Raw genomic sequence first — 19347 nt, 5'->3', positions numbered from 1 at the left:
CTTTTACTGACCGAAATGTACTTGGGAATAACTGTAAAGCAATGCTCTCTTAATATTCAACGCTATCACCTTTTCCTGTGATTTATGTGAGATGGCAGAGTGAAACTAAGGTGAAACTTAACAGGTCACAGTGTGGATACTGCAGAAAGGGTTCTTCAAAGCATGACATCTACATCAAAGTGGATCAAACCTCTGTGCATTTCATAGGGAATGCAGCTGGGCCACAGCTCTGAGTGTGCCTTCAAGCTGCCCTTGCTGGGGGCTGTGCCTGGGGAAAAGCACCAGGAATAAGGAATTGACTGCTGCTGGCTCTGAATGCATCCTCAATGCCTTGCTTGGTGTTCAGTGTGCCCTGCTGTCATGCAGTGACAAATTGTACTATAAGGTTGACAACCCAAGGGTTTTTACAACAACAACAAAAAAAAATATGGGAGAGAACCAATAGCCAAAATACATTTTAATTTATTAAATTAAATCCAGTCCATTTGATAAAATACAAGCTTATTATATTACCAATTTGTTTAAACATGGGTCATATTTTTAAGAAATACAGTCAATTAAGAAGAGATAATAGACAATTTCCTTTTTACTTTTTTTTCCCTTGCTGTTAATAAAGTCCAGGATTGAAATGAACTTAAATTGTTTGAACAAAACTGCTAAAAACGTTATAAAGAGATTAAACAAGCAGATTGAATTCTTAGAAACATCTAACATGCAAAACTTTTAGCACAGATTGAATGCTTCAATGAATTTCCTGAAAAATGAATTTCCTGAAAAATTATTTTGGCAAGCACTGGGATTACTGCAGGTTTCTCCAAGGATGAGTGTGGGAAGAGCCATCCCTTGTCCCAGCCAAATGCAGGTTACTGCAGGTGTTCCCTGTTCTGGTGGTTGTGCTCGGTCCCACTACAGTGAACAGGGATGGCACCATTAAATTCTCACATAATGCAGTGAGAAGATGCTGTCTGCATGTATTGCAAGTACAATTCACATGCCAACAGCTCAAAAATTGTTCTTATGGGAATTACCAGCAATGCATATGTTTTTTGCAGAATTCCCAAAGTTCATTAAATTTGCTTTAGACTTCAGCTAGTAAGAAGTTCAAGAAAAAATCCTCCTGTGTTAAAAGTCTGTTTCATTACAGATGAATGAATATCTGATCACCGTTAAAGTCTGAGGATAGTTTCCCTTTGTTCTGGACAACACACATGTGTTGCAAACACAAAGTAAGAGTTTTTCAATTTTTTTTTTCCCCAAAATAATTAGTAAATCCATTAAATAAGCAGTAGACTAATTATATTGCATAAGTTATCGAAATAGAAATTGTAAAGTCTCAATGAACAAAGGCTAAAAAAATGGTTTCTTAAAACACATGTACCTCAGCAAAAGTTAAATATGCAGCAGTCTAAAAAAATCAGCTTCAGAATAATGACATTTGAAACGGCCTATCTTAAAAATGACAGATGGCTTACATTCTACATTACATTTTTCTTTAAGAAGAATTTCTAAGTAACATTCGCTTGTGGTTGTTCCTAGCATTAGCATTACCAATATACAGGCGATAATTTAGGAATTTCAAGGCAATATTTTCCACCTTGCATATGCAAAGAGTTAACAATTATTTAAAAGTATAAGCATATCCTTTTCATTAAAGGATCACAAACTGCTTTAGGTAAAATCCATGTACAATATTTACAGTCACCCTAACAGCTGTACAAATTATGTAAGTATCCTAGATCCTCTGGAGGAGTCTGGTGGGTGCCTGGCTGTATCCATGCACTCTTCTCCAAACCAGTTTGGTGCACTGCTGTCAGGGCTGTCTCCTGGAGTGGTCCTCTCTTGCTCCTGCATCAGCTCTCTAATTTTGGTAATATCCAACTCCCCAGCCTTAAAGGCCCAAGACACTGCATGTGCCAGATTTATTTTAGAGTTCAATGACATTGGTTTCCTCCAGCTTCTAAAACAACTCTGGAAGTTCAGACCAGCCTCTGCTTTCTGGTGATGCCATTTGAGGTCCTACTCCCAAAACCCCTCAAGAATGTCAGAAGTCAGCAAATTACTCCCTGTCTTTCAGCAGCCTACTTAGAGGGTGTTGCTAAAAAAAACTGGTTTGGGTTTTAATTATCCATCCCGCTTGCAATTGTTCTCCCTCCTACCCTGTGTATTTCTGAGTAGGGATGTTGCCTGCAATCCTGCCTTTGCTGCCCAAAGTCAATTTCCTAATGTGACGCCAGCTGGCATAGTAATGAACCTGCTCCCGTGAAAAACTAGGTCACTCCTCACAGCGCGTTTGCCAGTTCTGAACCAAGCGCTTTGCGGTTTGTTGTGTTAACAGAAAGTGTGTGTGCATATCATTAATCACTGGAGCTGCTTTTGATAACACCGGTTCTTTGATCTTAACACTCCTCATGAAAATTGCATAGTGATACATCTTAACAGAAACTCTGCATTTAAGCTGTCTGGGTGTGAGGAGGGTCCAGGTTCACACGTTGAGGATCCGCGATGGCGCCTGGAAAACAGCAGAAGGGTTGGGGGAGAACCTGGTCTTCACCTCTGGGATCTAGTGGGATAAGGAAAGGAGAAACGCATTAGTGTTACACAGGATACAACTGCTGAGAGAGTTTGAGGGTCTTGTGAGGATCTACCTGCTCTCCTTGTAACCACGACCCAGGTGTTAGCCCCTGGCTGGGCATCAGTGAGACTGCCCTTGCTGTACAGGGGGATTCAAGGGCAGGTGTGATGCTGGGCCAGTGTGGAGGGGTGTGGTTGTAACCCAGCCCTTGGACCTTGAGGTGTGCAGTGTGATGGGGATAACCATGGCTGGGCAGGCCTTGGCTGGACCCAGCCTCTGCAAGATGAAGAGCTGTCTCTTCACAAAGCCCTGCTGGCAAACACTACGAGCATCACAACAAATTCACTGCTGGATTTAAGTGAGAGGAATTACAGTGGTGTGCATCTTGTCCTTAAGCTTTTGGAGAATGCCATCCAGGCTCCATTAAAATGTTCCATTAGGGACCACAGTCTGTGTCTGCTGTGAATAGAGGTGCAGACCTGGAGGACTCAAAGGAGAAAAAATTGGTTACTGGACCTGCCAGGCTGGTTAAACTATAAGGACTTGGATAAGGATATAAACTTCTTACACCTGGAGGAAAGGCAGAGATAACAATGGTTGCTTTCTCTGATGTCTGTGGAATCAGAATTTCATGCAATATGTAGCTCCTGTAGTTGTACTGAAGCATGAAGGACACCTGGATGCTTCTGTCATCCCTAATGCTGAAAACTCAAATGATTTTATATAGGACTGGCCATAGATGTGCATCCAGCCCAGGAGTCAGAGTGAGTCTGGCCATGAAACATGAAAGGGTCAAAAGCTTTGCTGGGTATGCTGATGGCACCATCCAAGCAGAGAAAAGAGCACAAAACTGCAGGCAAAGAGAGTATAGGGAAACAGGGAAAGCTATTGATCTCTGGTTGATGTTTCATTGTTCTGATTTTTCCATTCCTCTGGGGATGCATCTGACACACTAAGGAACAAGTGAGATGTCACAAAGAGCACATACACAGCTCAGTGGCTGGGGAGAAGCAGCAGCCCGAGTCCTACGTGTAGCTGTCCGGACATACCATAAACCCGATTCCCACGTGTCTGGCAAAGTCAGGGGCTTCAGGTAAGAGTGAAAGTCCTATTGGCCAGGTGTGAACCAGGGAGTCTGACTTCTCTTTGGACTGGTGGCTTTTTGGTACTGTCTTCATTCCTGACTACACCTTTGCCAAGTTGTCTGTTAGAGAGACTGTGATGGTGCTCTGGGGCCCCAAGACATGGGACCTATGCTTGCATGGTTCAGAGTGCAGTGTTCTTGGTAGCATGTGTTTGTGTCTAGGATTCTAGTCTTCTCTTTCCCTTCCTCAACAAATGAGATAGGGACCTTCAGGGGTTTATCAAGGACCCCCTTTGCATCCAATCTGGCAAACTGGAAAACACTGTATTTTGAATCCCTAGGGTCAAAATGCAAAATTAAATCAACAAGGGTCAAATACAAGGTTTAAGGGTTAAATGCAAGGTCTATCCTCATTGCTGCACCTCAATAAATAGCCCAAACTATTCAGGGCAAGGAAGAAGTTTTGGTGAGGTTTGCAAATTCTGTTTTGCCTGAGGTCACTGTCCCACTTTCAGCAGAACTGGCTATACCCATCGTGAGCCTTGTTGCAGCAGCGTGCCAGCAGTCCTCTGCGGAGGAGGCACTTGACTGTCTGCTGATTAAACACTTCTTCCTTGTCTCCTCCAAGGCAAAGATTTACTTTTCACACGTGGCCCTGGAGTAGCTGCTGTTACCTCTACTGGCACAGCACACTGCGGCTGGGGAGTTCAGCCCCAGCCCTGGCTCTGCGTTCTGAGTCATTCAGTGCAGCCTGTGAACAATTCCTGTGGCTGGCTGGGAGATGCTGTTCTCTTTGGTGGTCTAATGTAAAAAGCAGCTAAAACACAGCCTTGTCAGTGTGCACTTTCCTTTATTCTGGGGATGGGAAGTGTGGGGGGCCCTGTCAGGGAATGTGCTGAGCACAGAGTGTTTCCTCATGGGATTTTCAGTAGCACATGCATTTCACAACAAGAAAATTATCTTTGCTGGTATAGAGAAACTCACTGAAAAAAATGGAGAAACTCACAGGAGAATCCCAAGGAAGTCTCAGAGCTGTGCAGCTTGTCTGTTCATCACAGCCATGTCCTCCTTGGCATTCATAGTGGGAGCAGCTTCTGCCCACACCAGCAAGGGGGAGTTTTGTGCTGTCTGGGCAGGTGCTGCTTGTTAGGCAGTGATCTGCAAAGGTTCCCAGGCAAACACCTGTGCCCAGAGGCTGACTCACTCTGCAGCCCTAGTGCTAGTCCACACTGACTGCTCCAAGTTAGTGCAGAAGGTGTTAATGACACCTTTCACACATAGATGTGGTGACACACACCTTGCACATAAAGGATCCAACTGAGGAAATCATAAATCTTGAACTTTCTGTTACGCAGTTTAAAATTTTTGTTTTCGGTTGAATTATGATCAGTTACAGTATGACATTGTCTAGCATGCCTTTCTGAAGGCAAGGAATGGCCACATTACCTAACAGGCAGTGACAAAACACTTGTCAGTGAGGATGTGGCTTTATGCACCACAGCAATCAAATATGAGGATTTCCCGATGGGTACTTTGGGCATTATTCACACTGACTTTAGGACTTTTAAAAACTGCTAATTACCTTAAAGTCTGCCTTGTAGCTTGTCTCTTTAACAAAATGGTCTTCTGGGATAATGAAGCCTTGCTTTGACTTTATAGGCTTGGATGGTTTTGCTCCAGTCCATGGACGATACTCTTGTCTGAAATGAGATGGTTAAGACAGAAGAATTTGTAAAAGACAACATTTTCACAGGGTACTTCTGCCTAGAGTGGTTGCCAAGCCGGAAGGCAAGGTGGGATACAATCAAGGTTACACTTGTCTGAGGCATACCAAGCATAAAAGAACTGAGCCTAGCAGCCTGTTTCTCTCAGAAAGCCCAGACTGAAAGATAGAACAGGGCACAGACTGGGCTAGCTGGATTCCCTGACTTAACTCTTCTTTTTTTCCTACAAAATGTGCTCTCCTGGAGGTCACTGATGCTTCCCTCCTGGATAAGAAGTCGGTGTAACTTTTTGCATGCTCGCCCACTGACCACTTACAATGTACAACACTGTCTGGCACGTTGGCCACTTACAATGTAAGACACCTTGGTCTGGTGTGTGGCCCTCACGTATGCCGAGAGCCTGCTGATGTTGCCATACCTGGCTGTGGCTCTCTCAGCAGTGGGCCAGTGTGTGCTGTGCTGCACAGCTGTGGCAGCTCAGTCTGAAATGCATCCAAAGGGAGACACCGTCTCAGCTGGCAGATGCTTACGCTGATGATTTTCCTTCACATGGGGGAAAGTGCTTTAAATCTGCATGATGATGCCTGAGAAGGCATTGCTGCTTCAAGAATAAGTCAGCCAAGGGTCATCTGAGAAATGGGAGCAGAGACTGCACTGAGAAAGGGGCAGCACCTTTTGAGAGCACTGAAGTACAGCATTGCAGGGTCTGCTCAGCTGCCAGTTCCCTTCTGCAACTTTCCCTCTGCTTCTCTGCACCCCATGTCACAAACAGGCCTCAGTAATGCCCTTGCCATTACGACTTTCTGGATGCTGCAGTAGCAGGCAACTGAGCTGTCTTGTTGCTCAGAGGAAGACAGAAGTCTGCTCTGTTTGTGTGTGTATCTCTGGCAACCAATTCAGGCAGCTTCTGTAGCAAAAGGAGAGGTGACTAACCGAGATGTGACAATCTTATTTTCATACCCTGGCATGGTTCAATAACCGCATTTTACTACCTGCTTATGCACAAGATCAAGGGGTAAGACTGAGGCTTGTTTTAATGTGTCGAGCTTATCTTTGATCACATCCTTTCTGAGTTTCATTTTCCCAAGCATGCTATTTGCTGTATTTATAATAGCTGCAATTTCCTCTTTTAAATAGGTATCTAACTTAAAGTGCATGAGTGTGGAGTATTATTTTAGAATGCATGGTTTGGAATTGATCCTTTTAGTATATTATAGATAATGTCCTATGGAAGAACTTCCTGCTGTTGGAAAGCAAATCCAGGCCCCTGTCAGAGCTGTCTATGTGCATTGAAATCTTGTTTATAATTAGTTTGTTCTTGCTGTCCTGAGCTGTCACCTTCTGCCTTCTCTGCACCATGCTGTTTGGGCCTGCTCAGGCAGCAGGTGAGTGCCCATGCAGCTCCCCTGGTTCCTGCTCCCTTCCTGTAGCACCACAGGACAAGGCAGCACTTTTAAAGAAAGGTGATTTTGGCCAAGCGATGCCCCAAGAAGGCAACCTTTCAGCAGGGAATCCCAGATGTGAATGAAAGCAGAGTTAAATCTGACCTCTGTTCTGCTGCACAGCCAGAGGGAGGACACAGCTACTGGGCAAAATACCAGCAAAATGGTACAAAACCATCAGTTACATCCCCGCAGTTTCTAGGAACTGGAACCTGCTGCTCCACATAAAGGCTGATTTCCTCAAGAATGCTGGTGGCATTGAGTCCTAACCATTCATCCTTGTGCTGACTGGTCTCCCCGCTGCAATGGAGTGTGTCTACAGCTTTCAATGAATGACTGTGCTGCCTGCCTGTGCAGCCAACTCTGTCTCAATGCTTTATAGCAGATCATTTGCTGATTTGGCAGGCCCCCAAACACAGTCCTTTTGGATCACAAGACCCTCATTTTGGCTGGAAGTCAAACAATTCTCATCTCAGCCTGGATAGTCAAAACTATTTTTGAGGCACCTACATGCACTGAGGAAATGCTCCCCACAGAATCAGACACATAAGGGCAGATACAGTCATAGCCCACACCACAGAAGCATTTCTGATTTGGAACTGGGATTTTGCTCTGGAAGAACCCAGAACTCTGAGCAAAAGTGAAGGGCAGAGCAAAACAGAGACAACTTAGCTCCTTTTGGAAGCTGAGGTACTTAAATCAAGAAAGGAATATTATAACCTTTGGTTGAGAAAGTGCAGCTAACTAAATTTGCTTTGCCTCTAAGCTTGCAGGACACATGTTCCCATCTCCAGCTGCATAGCCAAGAATCAGAAAGAACATGAGCCCAAATATCAGTCTGGTGACTTGACTAGAAATCAGTCTTGGTGTCATGAGTGGAGTCAATCTCATCAAGGCCTGGGGAAGAGGAATGACCTGTTTTTAATGTTAGTTTAAGATGTCAAGTGACAAGATTACTGACTATCTTCCCCTTTGTATGCTGTGTAGTGTGACATCCAGCTTCTGCTGAGGATGAACATGCAAGACGGACTGTTGCTGCTCAAGATAGTAATCTTCATCCTTCCCACTGCACCCCTCTCTTCCTCCCCTTGTTCCTGGACAGCAGCAGCTGTCAGGTTCCTTTGGGGCTGCAAGTACCTGCAGTGGAGGGAAAGTAATCTCCCAGGCCCAGAATTCAGTGACCAGGCTCTCTTTTGGTTCTGTTTGTCCTCCACTCTTACAACCTAGAGTGAGATTTTTGATTTCCATAAATAGAAATGACCCAGTGGTACTTGAAGTACTAAACCATTGGAGTTGTGAAAAAGAAAGACCTCCTGAGTAGCACACAGGCTTTAAAACAGTAGGGATCAAAAGGGAAGGGCTGTTTTTTGTGTACTGCTGTTTCTTTACCTCTAACTCACTCTAGGATGAATTAAGAAGCAGCTTCTTGCATGTGGGTTGCCCCGGTGCTTTAATCATACAAATCACTGTTTTTTCAGCTGTTTCTGTGCTCTTTCTCAAAATCAGTTAATAGAGCCTGAGAAAAGGCATTTCTGTTTTAATGTGTGGGGATGTGTCTGCAGGGGAAGGTTTGAATCAGCACAATGTGGAAAAGGAGGCTTGTGGCCTGCTGGGACAGTTTAACTCCTGTGGTGATGAGAGATGGAGCAAGTGGGAGTACAAATAATGTATAGGCTACAAACAAAAAAAACAAAAAACAAAACCACTGGATTGTTAATTACCATGGTGTTGTGATGAAGCCCAGCATTGATGAGAGCCGTTTCACTGAGCTGGTGTTTATGTGCCACCTCCTCCCCTGGGTGAGCAGGACTGCCTGTACCAGGCTCTCAAACAGCTGAGACTGGGGGCCAGGCAGAGAAATATCCCCACCATCATTCATTATGTGGCCTCAGACTTCAGGGCACGATTTGGGAATGGTGGATTTGGGATTGGTCTTTCTGTTCTTTCCAAACACAGTGTCTGCTGCTGCTGCTGCAGCTCAAGCTGCTGGATGCTAAGAACTACACGATGACCAGCTATGTGCCTCCAGCTCTTCCCCCATTTCATGTGCTCTGCTAATGTTTTCTGCTCTGCAGAGAAAGCTGTCTGCAAAATCCTTTTTATTTCACTGACCTAGGGAAAATCTAGCCTAGAAGGCTTTTTAATTTCATCAAGGTGGAGGGCACTTCTGTTAGGCATAGGGAGGCAGACAGTGGGAATCCCAGCAGGGCTGTTTGCAGTGCTGGGGCTGCTGGTTCCATACAGATTTATCTTCAGCACTGATAGTCATACACCACCAATGCCAGAACAGTTGTCATTTTAGTACCTCATCTTTATGTCAAAATTTGCTTCGCATGATTAATTAGCAGTGGCGGTTCTGAGCCACTGCATAACATTTCTTACTAAAGAATTGGAGAAAAAGGCTCAATCTGTATAGCTGACTGTAACTCAAAGCTATGCTGCCTGACCTAGTCCGTGTCTATTCTTCTGCCCTCTTCCTTCTCATACCCAGCACACTAGTGAGAATTAAACAGGATAATAAACATTCTTCCAAATTTCCCTTTAGAAGGAAATTTGTGTACACAGATTGGGGTGCCTGTTATTTTCTTTTGAAAATACAAACTACTCTAGATGTCCCCTGGGGAAGCCAAACTGGTGTGGGAGAGGTTTTGGCAGAAGGTGTGGGGTGTGAAATGTCTCCCTGTTTGCAACACAGCTCTTCACAGGCTACTGTCAGGGCCATGCATTCTGGTTTGTCCAGGCAGAGCTGGGTGGCCAGCCTTGGTGCTCTCCCAAGGACAGGCTAAGTCCACCTGCTGGCAAACACCTCCATAGGTCAGGGGGGGTGCTATGATGTCTCCTAGCAAATGGAGGATTGCTAATGTTACTGGTCATGGTCACAGTGAGAGTTCTGCATGACAAAGTCAGGAGCCCTCCTGGATAATGGAGCCACTAAACTGCTTCTCCTCTGAGCTGTGTCACACAGTGGTGGGGTGCCCTTCCAATCCCTGGACACTGAGGCAGATTGTACCCATTCTCCTATCCAGCCAAAGAGCCCAGGACGAGGACAGAAATGGGGGAAAAGCTGAAGGAGGGGAAAAAATAGAGGGATAGAGAAAAGATGTAGCAGAAAGACAGAGAGACCAGCACACAGGAATTGCAGAGGAGGAAAGCAGAAGCCACCTGGATACTTCCTGTCTCAACTCTCACCTCCAGTAAGGTCAGGCAGTACCTGGAACCATTCATAAGTCACAAGAAGGGAGCAACTGCAAAAGACTTGAAAGAAGTCTTGTACTTGAAAGTACAAGACAAAAACCCTAAGACTCAAACAGTTACCTTAGGGTGAGTTTTAGGGACTTGCTTTGCCCACAGGTAGATGCTTCCCTTTTATCAGAACTATGTGACTGGGGATGTGTGGGTAGGTCTGAAGGTCTTGACTTCTGCATTCACCCACTTTCCGTTCTTTCACTCTACCCTAAGGCTGAGTGGACTTTCAAGAAGGAAATTCCTCCTGCTTTAAGGAACATCTTTGAATTCCACACTTGAGTTCCACAGTGTACAGACAAGTCATAGTTTGCACTGCACCCTCTCTTGAGCCCCTATTCCCAGCCCCACTGTGTCTCTCCTCACACACCTCTCTGCCCCTCCAAGCCTTCTCTGCCCCAGCCAGGCTATGCAGTGCACAGTGAGTCCTCTGGATCCATCCCAATGCCTGCGCCAAGCAAGCTTACTTCTTAAATAGCATAAAAATCAGGGGCTTGAGTATTAATTTCCCCAAGCAGCGAGATACTTAAGAATGTAAAGATAACTGTAAGCCTTGATTATAAAAGATTTACTGCTATTATTAAGGATAAGCATGCCTTTAAAGATCTTGCTGGATCAAGGATGGAGCTCCTCATACACAGTACTATTAACCCTGCCGGCTCAGGTGCGTGCCCTGATCTCATACATTGCTGAACACAAGCTCAGGTATTTTCTCTGTTTTCTGCACAGCTGCAGTAAGATGTTTTTCAATGTGAAGGAGTTGCCACAGTTCACTTTGTTTTTCTACACAAGCACTATTTGAAGGTAGATGAATATACAGGCAGACAAATAACACTCTCTGTGAGTGCCTCCATGGTTATGGGGAAAAGTGTCAATCGCCTTCATTCTACAGTATTCCTTCTGGGGGGAATGTCTGCTTCATGGTCATGGAATGGCATGTGCTGAGTATTTGTGCAAGAAGGTGGGAATTCAGTTTGCTGAGGTACCTTCCACCTACTATTCCCAAAAATTATGAGCAGTGGCACAACAGCACATTTTCCCTTAATTACTCCAGGTCTTTATGAGCTTTCTTTCCATCAGAAAAACATGGCTCATGCTGGGTGAGCAGGAAACCCTCATGATCTCAGGGCCCAAGCTTGGTCTTCAGTGCTGTGCCTTCTGAGAGCAAACAAGTTGGGTGCTCTTGACTCTCACACCTGCTCAAAATACCTGTCATGGAAACCCCAGCAGCAGACAGTGAGTGGGCTCTGCTCAGGGCCTGCATTATGCCTGTGTGCAGAAATTTGCAGCCATCTCCCAGCTCCCCAAGTGCCAATACAAGTAAAGCCAATGGGTGGGGGGAAGAGGCAAAACAACTGCTCACAGCTCTGGTGCAACATTCTCACACATCTGAAGTGTTTTCCAAAAGCTGGCAGGTTACTGAAGGGAAAACTGATGTCTGTAGTGATTTATAGTCTAGCTGAGCCGTAAACAGGGTTCTCCTCCCAAAAATACTGGCCCTGGCAGAGAGGCTGTACCTTCATCCCTGTTGCCTTCTAACAAGGCAAGAAGATGACATCCAGACAGCCAGCTGGGGATACCTGCTGACAGCACCAGCTTCTCTCATTCTCTGTTGAGGGAGCTAAGTAAAGCACTTCGCTATTTCTAGAATGTCTGCTAAATGCAATCAAGACCTAGTACTACAATTAATTGTGTGCAAAGCCAAAAGTACACAGCACCTGCAACTTACTGCTGAAGGGAGAAGTCACTTCCGTGACACTAAAGGACAAACCCTTGGGAAGGTGCAGAGAGGCCACTCAGCACTTTCTTCTGCCTCCTCCAGCATCAGTAAGGTGTAATCTACTGCAACCCTCTGCAGCAGTCCCTGGGATCTTTTCACAGTTGGAACACATCCCATTTTAGCCTTTCAAGTGCAGCTTGTATCAATTTGCCTTGGCCTGTGTGCCTGAGCTCCCACAATGCAGCCCCATTGGGTTTGACTTAATTTAGACCCTGCAAAACTCCAGCCAAAATTCAGAGACTGGAGGGAGAAAGAAGCTGTCCAAAGATCTGGGGACACAGGGCAGTAGTCTGTATGGCAGGCAGTTGTGCTGTCCTTCCACCTTTTATTCAGTTATTATTTCAAAATACACAAAATCTTTGCTTCCTCAGGAGTACAGATATTCTTCCAACACCCTCTCCACCTTCATCTTTATTCTGGCCATAGACAGATTCCTCCAGTCTCAGTCACTGATCCCAGAGGTTTATTTTGTTCTGGGAAATGCCAGGTCATGCCAACCAGCTACACTATATAGAGTTTTGTGTGCAGCTGTTTCCTTCTGAGCTTAAAGCAGAGTGCAGAATGAAGTCTCACAGGAGCATTGCACTGATACACAAAAGCACATCAAATGGTGATGAATGTTACAGGGGTCTCAACACTACACTTGGGTGCTCCACAGAAACAAACACTAGGCTGTCAGAGTCAAAATTCCTGAATTAAAAAAACCCAAAGAAACTACAAAACCTAAAGAATTCCCAACACCTTACAGAGTTAAGGAAGAAAACCACTATTGACATTAAAAACATGGAGTGGACCACTGTCAATGCCAACTCTTCAGCACTGTCTTGTTCGAGTCAGTCTTGATTTCTCTTTCCCACTAAGCAAACCCAGGCAGCTGCTGAGACCACAAAGTACAGGTGGAGGTTACTGACCAGCAATGCCCACGTTGCAGAAGCCAATCACCCAGGAAGAGCCTCGTGGTGGTGTGCCTGACCCAGCTGTGCACAGAACCTGCTAAAGCACCCAGAGCACAAAGGACTCAAATGACTCATTTCATGGGAGAGTGGACACAGCTCCCCATGCAGAGAACCCAGGCCTCAGGGCTGCCCCACGTCCTCACTGGGCTGACCCACAAGGAAGGGCTGATACTGCTGCAAGCAGAAAAGAGGGAATCTCCCTAATGTTCTCCCTAGCAAGGCAGTGAGACTGTCTTACAAAAAACATGCACTATCATACCTTTGCTCCTCTCTACCATCTGCTGCAGTGGTCTCTGTAGGACACTCCCTTTTTCCAACTTCCCCAAAGACATCATGGGGTTCACCAACCGCCTCCTCAGGACAAAATGGGCCTTGGTAAGAGCATCCCCCTTGCCCTGCCTCTACCACAGGTGATCTGAACTTCCCTGCTGTCCCCTCTCACTTCTGGGGGACTACAGTCTACAAGAAGCAGGGCAGATCCCTGTTGCCAGAGCACAGTGGGGCTGTGTATGGCCACCAAGGGACAGTTTAATAAACAAGGAGGGTGGTTATGGTCCTTGATACAGAGGAAGATGAAGAATATCAACTCTTAATGGTGCTGTTTGGCTACTACCTGAATATTGGGCAAATGTTTGCAGACTGCAGTGCTGCCTTTGGAAAATAAGGTGAGAGGAGAGGAGTGAACTGTAGTGGTTTTCATGGAAATGTCCTTGTGGGTTGTGAGTGCTCAGCTTACCAAAGGTGGGTGTGCTGTGATCACCCCCTCCTTACTTCAGACTGCAGGAGTGCCATCACTGAAGCTACCAAATACAAACCCAGTACCCCAAGTGAAACTAATAATGAGTGTAATTCTACCAAGAACATGCTTAGTCTTTAAAAAAAAACAAAAAACAACTAAATGAAAATATACTCTTGGAGGCTGGGAAGCTATTGTGAACTTCTCTCCTGCTGCTTGTCGTGACTTTGTGCTCAGTGGTATGGCAACTTAAATGTGACGTTGTACCAGGTAATAATCTATAGAAACTACAGAAATTACTGGAATAAGGCAAAAGTGGTTTGACTTACATAGATCTGTCTGCATCACAGTTGTTTACTGTGCCTTCAAACAGCTTAAAGGTTTTATATGAGAATTTTTTCTGGTGTGGCTGTCCTGGCTTGTGCCTCCATCCTTGTCATTAACTGTTCCTCCTTTCAGCTGTGAGTAGTTCCTCAACTACTTGAAGTCTTTTTGTAAAATTTGTTTTGGTTTGAATGTTGGTATGTTGCCCCACTCTGTACTTTGTCCTGTGATCTGTAAACTTCTTGTTCTTTGATGAGAGTCTGTGATGACAGAGCCTTGTGTAAGGAAAAGTCAGAGGGAAGGAAGGTGAGAAAAGTAACTTGAACAGCTATAGGAAAGCTGTGGCTCTAAAGCAGGCTGATGCAGCCTTTCTCTCGAGTCAGGCTAAAAAGGCAGGGGAGGCTTCAACAAGGTGGAGATGGATGTGTTTCTGAAAGATGAATCTTGCTAGTCTTGTTCTACACAGGTTTCTCTGAAGTAGTTCCTTGCTGCTTTGAAACTGAAAAGTGCTTTGCCTCAAAACCAGTAATTACTCTGTGATTGTCCTGTGAGATGTGGCAAAGAAGAAAATAGCACATAAATTCAAGCACTGCAGTTCTCCTTTCAGAGTCTGAATGTTAACTGCACATAGAGCAGGGCAGCTGCCTGTGCAGGAGGAGTGGGATAAGCAATACTGCTGTGCAGGCTGGTAATCCTCCCCAGGGCCCCCCGTTTGTCCTAAAAGCACCGTGATAAATAACCTAATGAATTGCAGTGATGAAGAGAAACATCTCCTAGGTAGATAATAATAGGTAATAAGTGCCTAAATACTTGTGAATTAGTCAGAATAAAAATAATTACTCTATTAGTATACATCATAGGTATATTAAAACCTGCCGAACATCATTATGAGGGAGCATGTGGTAACAACGTGAAACTGATACAATATTCAACAGCAGCACTGTAGGAGCTCCCTCTCCTCCCATGGAGGATGTCAATAAGAACAAAAGTTGGATTTAGATGCATCCTACCTGACTGCTTGTTGCAGAAAATAAGCATCTGTAATCGGTTATACTGTTCAGAGGGAAAGGAAGAGATCAATAAGATAAGTCACTTAATTTTTAAATGCTCTGAGACAAGTGGTTTGTGACAATTTTTTCCATTGCCCATTAGATGACACAGGGGATATATCCTGCAAATGTCTTCTTGTCTGACTAATCTTTTAAGGCTGTCATTTGGCTCGCCTTGAATGTCGCATTCCAGGAGTTTTAAAGGGAAAAGGATGATGGCACTAAGGGATGCGGCTGTTGGGCACGGACGGGACGCGGCCAGCTCCGGCTGTCGGAGGCGCGGTGTCTCCCGGCAGCGGGGGGGATAAAACGCTGCTGCGCCAGGGATGGCATCATGGATCCCACCCCGGCGTGCTCCCTCCTCTCCCCCGGCGCGGGGCGGGCAGCGGTGCGCACTGAGGCCGGCTCCGCTGCCCCGGCACACAGAGGGGCCGCCGGGGCCAGGCACCCGCCCGGGGCACAAGAGACGCTTTTAAGGACCGTACTTCTAAAAGCAAAGGCGGCTTCGGCGAGAGGCTGAGCCCGCCGGCGAGCCGGCAGCCCCCGTAACCCCTCCCCTCGGTGGCGGCTCCCCCGCGCCGCGGTCGCCCGCCGGCATCCCCGCCCCGCGCTGCAGAGGAGCGTCCCCCGCCCGCGGCAGGAGCAACCCCGGCTAGGGGCGGAGCGGGGGGGTCGCCGGGCCCGGTTACCTGTAGGAGGTGGTGTGGCCGCCGTCCGCCTGCGAGCGCGGCCGGAGCTGCTCGGGGCCGTCGACCGCCGGTCTCCCGCCGCCGCCGGGCAGGGCGCAGGCGGCGCGTCCCGGGGCGGGCTGGGGGGCGGCCCCGTCCCTCCCGCCGCCGCCGCCGCCGCTACTGGCGCTGACCCAGGGGAAGTCGTCCCTCCTCGGGAGGGGCCACGCTCTGAAGTCCCGCCGGTACTGGGTCTCCGCCGCGAAGGGCTCTTCGGCGGCGGCCGCCCGGCTCTTCCTGCGGCCGCTGGGCTTCCCGGCGGCGGGGTCCCGCGGGCGGCGCGCCGGGGCGGGCGGGCGAGCGCTGCCCCGCGGAGGGGCCCCGCCGCGCTGGGGCGGCCCGTCCTCCTGCTCCTCGATGTCCGAGTAGTTGTGGATGGTGAGCGGCACGGACAGGTCGGACTTGTCCAGCTGGCTCCAGAAGCGGGCCAAGCAGCACACCCGGCTGATGCAGGGCCAGGCCATGGCCGCGGCCGCAGCCCCCGCCTCGCCCGCAGCGGCGCCCGCGGCTCCGGCGCCCGCAGCCGGCCGCGCTCCCGGCTTCAGCCCTCATCGGCGGCAGCCCCTCCTCCCGCCGCCCCCTTCCCCGGTAACGACACCCCCTCGCCGGGATTACGGCCCGCACACGTGACCCGGCTGCCGGCGGGAGCCCCGTGCAGCTGCGGGGGCTGGCGGCGGTGCGGAGCGTGGGGAGCGCGGCCGGCACCGGACCCTGCCGGGCTGCGCCCCGCGTCTGCCTCCCGGCGGGGACCGCCTCTGCCTGCGCTTCTTCGGTGTCTGCCGGTGCTTTCGGAGCCGCTCTGTGCCCGGGAGCGCCCAGTGACGGGCACCGGCCAGGCGTGGAACGCTGCTCCGTGCTAGCTGAGTGGTGCTGCTCAATTATACCTTCAGGCAGCCGTAAACACTTAGGATTAGAGAAAACGTTTGTATGCGAAACCTGGCGCTTATAAAATAAGTGATCTGGGTGAGAAACAGCAGCCTTGCGATGTTGGTTTCCAAGAGCTGCGTAAAAATCCCCACCTCTCATAATCCCCTTCCAATTACATTAACAGTTTAACCAATTCACTTTTAAAATGCTACCTATTGACCAAAATCCAAGCATCTATTATGTATCTTAGTATCAGACCTGCATCCTTTACTGTTCACTGGAGACTGCAAATTACATCTTTCCTTTTGTACATTCAGGTTCAAAACCAAACATCCCTGGCAGAAACCATTGAAACTGACAGAATTACGTTGGGAATAAAATCAGGCTTTTGAAATTGGACATTTTATGGCCTGTAGCCACTTATTACATAATGCTCCTCCACAATTCCCCATTCAGTGGGTTATTACCAAAGCTGGAATCTCCCGAAGGGTCACCAAACTGTGAAATGCAAGGCTGTAAAAGTGAAGAATGCAGATAAACTGATATGCCACCTATTGGAAAATCTTTTGAAAGGCTAACAGGACAGGCATTTCATTTCAGAATTTAATTATCCAATTACAGGTGGTTATCTGATAAGCAAGGGATAATGGCTTTACAATGAAAGAGGGCAGGTTTAGATTAAATAGGGGGAATAAATTCTTCCTAATGAATGTGGTGAGGCCCTGGCACAGGTTACCCAGGATAGGGATGCCCCATCGGTGGAAGTGTCCAAGGCCAGGTTGGATGGGCTTGGAGCAACCTGGGATAATGGAAGGTCTCCCTGCCCATGGCAGTGGAGTAGAAGGAGATGATTTTTAAGGTCCTTTTCAACCCAACCCACACCATTCTGTGAAGCTTTATTAAGAAATTAATTATGCAATGGAACTTGAGAAGGTAAGATATATTGCTTTGTTTCAGCTAAGCAGTTTCTATCCTAGTGTATTAGCACCTCACTTCAGTCCAGATTTGCAATTGCTCCTGGGGTGAAGGAGAACTAGAAATGTACATATGGACCGGGACAGAACTTCTCCTTGGGTGTTTGGCCTCTCTCTGAAACACAATCATGGGATAAAAAGAAATTCGTTTGCAGATGATCCTGTTGTCCTAAATATCTGATTTAGCACTTGCCCCTGCTGCTAATGGTTTTGATTTCACCATACCTCCTCCTCACATGCTAGCTGGGACAAGGAGACTCAGAAATGGCAGGTAAAATTTGATCCTAACACAGAACTCTTGTCACAATACTATATAGGCTATTGGATGCTGTGTTTCATTTGTTGTCTGAAAACCCCACAAATGTAATTCTACTTTTAGAAATATTTATGTATTATATATATTATTTAATATATTTAGAAATTTGCAGGAAGACATTTTTTAATTTTCTACTGCTCTCAGTTCAAGAAAACTGCTCTATTTTATGTTGTCATTTTTAAAAATAAATCTCATGTGGTAAAGAGAAACAGATTTTACATCCATGTGAGAAAACAGAACATCTGTTTTATCATGTTATCACTGGCACAGTACAAATGACACTGATCCTTGTTCCTAGGCCTGACTTAGCAAAATACATTGGTGAATAAATCGGATGTCTCTGCTCATCCTGTGCCTGACGCTTCCTAGTACTGAGTTCAGCTCTGGCACTGCATGTCTCAGAGCCCACCTACAGCATCAGGGAGTGCTTTGAGCAGCTGCTCATCACAGCTTGTAGGATGAAATTGGCACAAAGGCTAACTCAGACAGGAAAACCAGAAGATGCTGGATGAGATTAAAAAGTTGTCTACATTTAGAAGATTTGTCATGATTAAAAGCTTGGGAGGAGGAGGGGTGGAATACTGCAACACTAAGACAAAAGCCATCAAATCAGAAAGCAAAACAGCTCTTGCTGCCAGGAATGGGGGCTGAAAGCTCAAAGAGTTTTAACACTAAAATTAAATTCCAATAGAGCAGATCACTGAAACAAATTATTCCTTAAACATGGCAAGGGCAAAGCAGACTTAAAAGGATGAAGAATTGTGTCTCTACATGATTAACCATGATTTTATACTTATTGCAATTTTCCTACACAAACACTAGCTGTTGTCTCTGCCAAGTGTCCACATAATCACCACTTTGTATTTTTATCACAATAATCTCTTTGAAAAGGGAGGGGAAAGTCTTTCCTTGTGGTTGGTTTTGTTTTAGATTATTGGTTCTTTTTGTTGTTTTATTTTTCCCTGGGGTTGGATTTTGGGCTTTTTTTTGGTCATTCTTCTAAATTCTTTGTTAGTCAAAGGTGACTAAATGTTGAGATACTGACACGTGCTGATGCCACACTTTGCAAGAAGGGTATTTGCTTGCCAGAAAGGTATCTTATGTACTCTAGTAAGCTGTTGTAACTTCAGGGCATTCCATGTTTGAGTGACTTGATAACTGGTTTTCCTATTGCAGTTTTAAAGTCATTTTGGACAGAAAAGATAGTTTGTCTTTCCCAGGCAATGCTGCAGAAAGCTCAGGTGCAAAATGACATGAAACCCACTGCTTGGTAAAGATTTTTGTACAACCTTACATATGGTACACACCTCTAGGGTCTCTATAAATGAGGAAAATGGAGATATTGAACAGCCTGTAGAAGGGTGAATGCTCTTATGTTTAAAGTTAATGTGAAGCTTAGGCATCAGTCCCTCAAACCACAGCCACTGGCTGGAAAGCTGGTGACTTCCAAACCTCTGTGGCAGTTCCAGGATGTTTTTTCAGGTGCTTTGAGTCCCTTCCTGCAGGCTGAAAGGGCGCAGCAACATGCTGCAGGGAGGGCAAATACAGCACA

The 19347-nt window shown here is 46.5% G+C and overlaps 1 protein-coding gene across 1 annotated transcript; it reads right to left on the bottom strand.

Moving 5' to 3' along the window:
- Positions 1–444: 444 nt before the first annotated feature.
- MAP6D1 (MAP6 domain containing 1) lies at positions 445–16202 on the bottom strand. Its single transcript, XM_058844094.1, has 3 exons — positions 15600–16202; positions 5239–5356; positions 445–2560 (listed from the first exon to the last, which is right to left on the bottom strand). Exons 1-3 carry the CDS (start codon positions 16100–16102, stop codon positions 2483–2485), a joined length of 699 nt encoding a protein of 232 aa, XP_058700077.1. The 5' UTR covers positions 16103–16202; the 3' UTR covers positions 445–2482.
- Between the last annotated feature and the right edge of the window lie 3145 nt (positions 16203–19347).

This window comes from Poecile atricapillus, chromosome 8 (assembly GCF_030490865.1).
Source record: "Poecile atricapillus isolate bPoeAtr1 chromosome 8, bPoeAtr1.hap1, whole genome shotgun sequence".
Lineage (NCBI taxonomy): Eukaryota > Metazoa > Chordata > Aves > Passeriformes > Paridae > Poecile > Poecile atricapillus.
The sequence above is the reverse complement of the archived record's forward strand: the minus strand, read 5'-3'. Positions and strand labels throughout refer to the sequence as shown.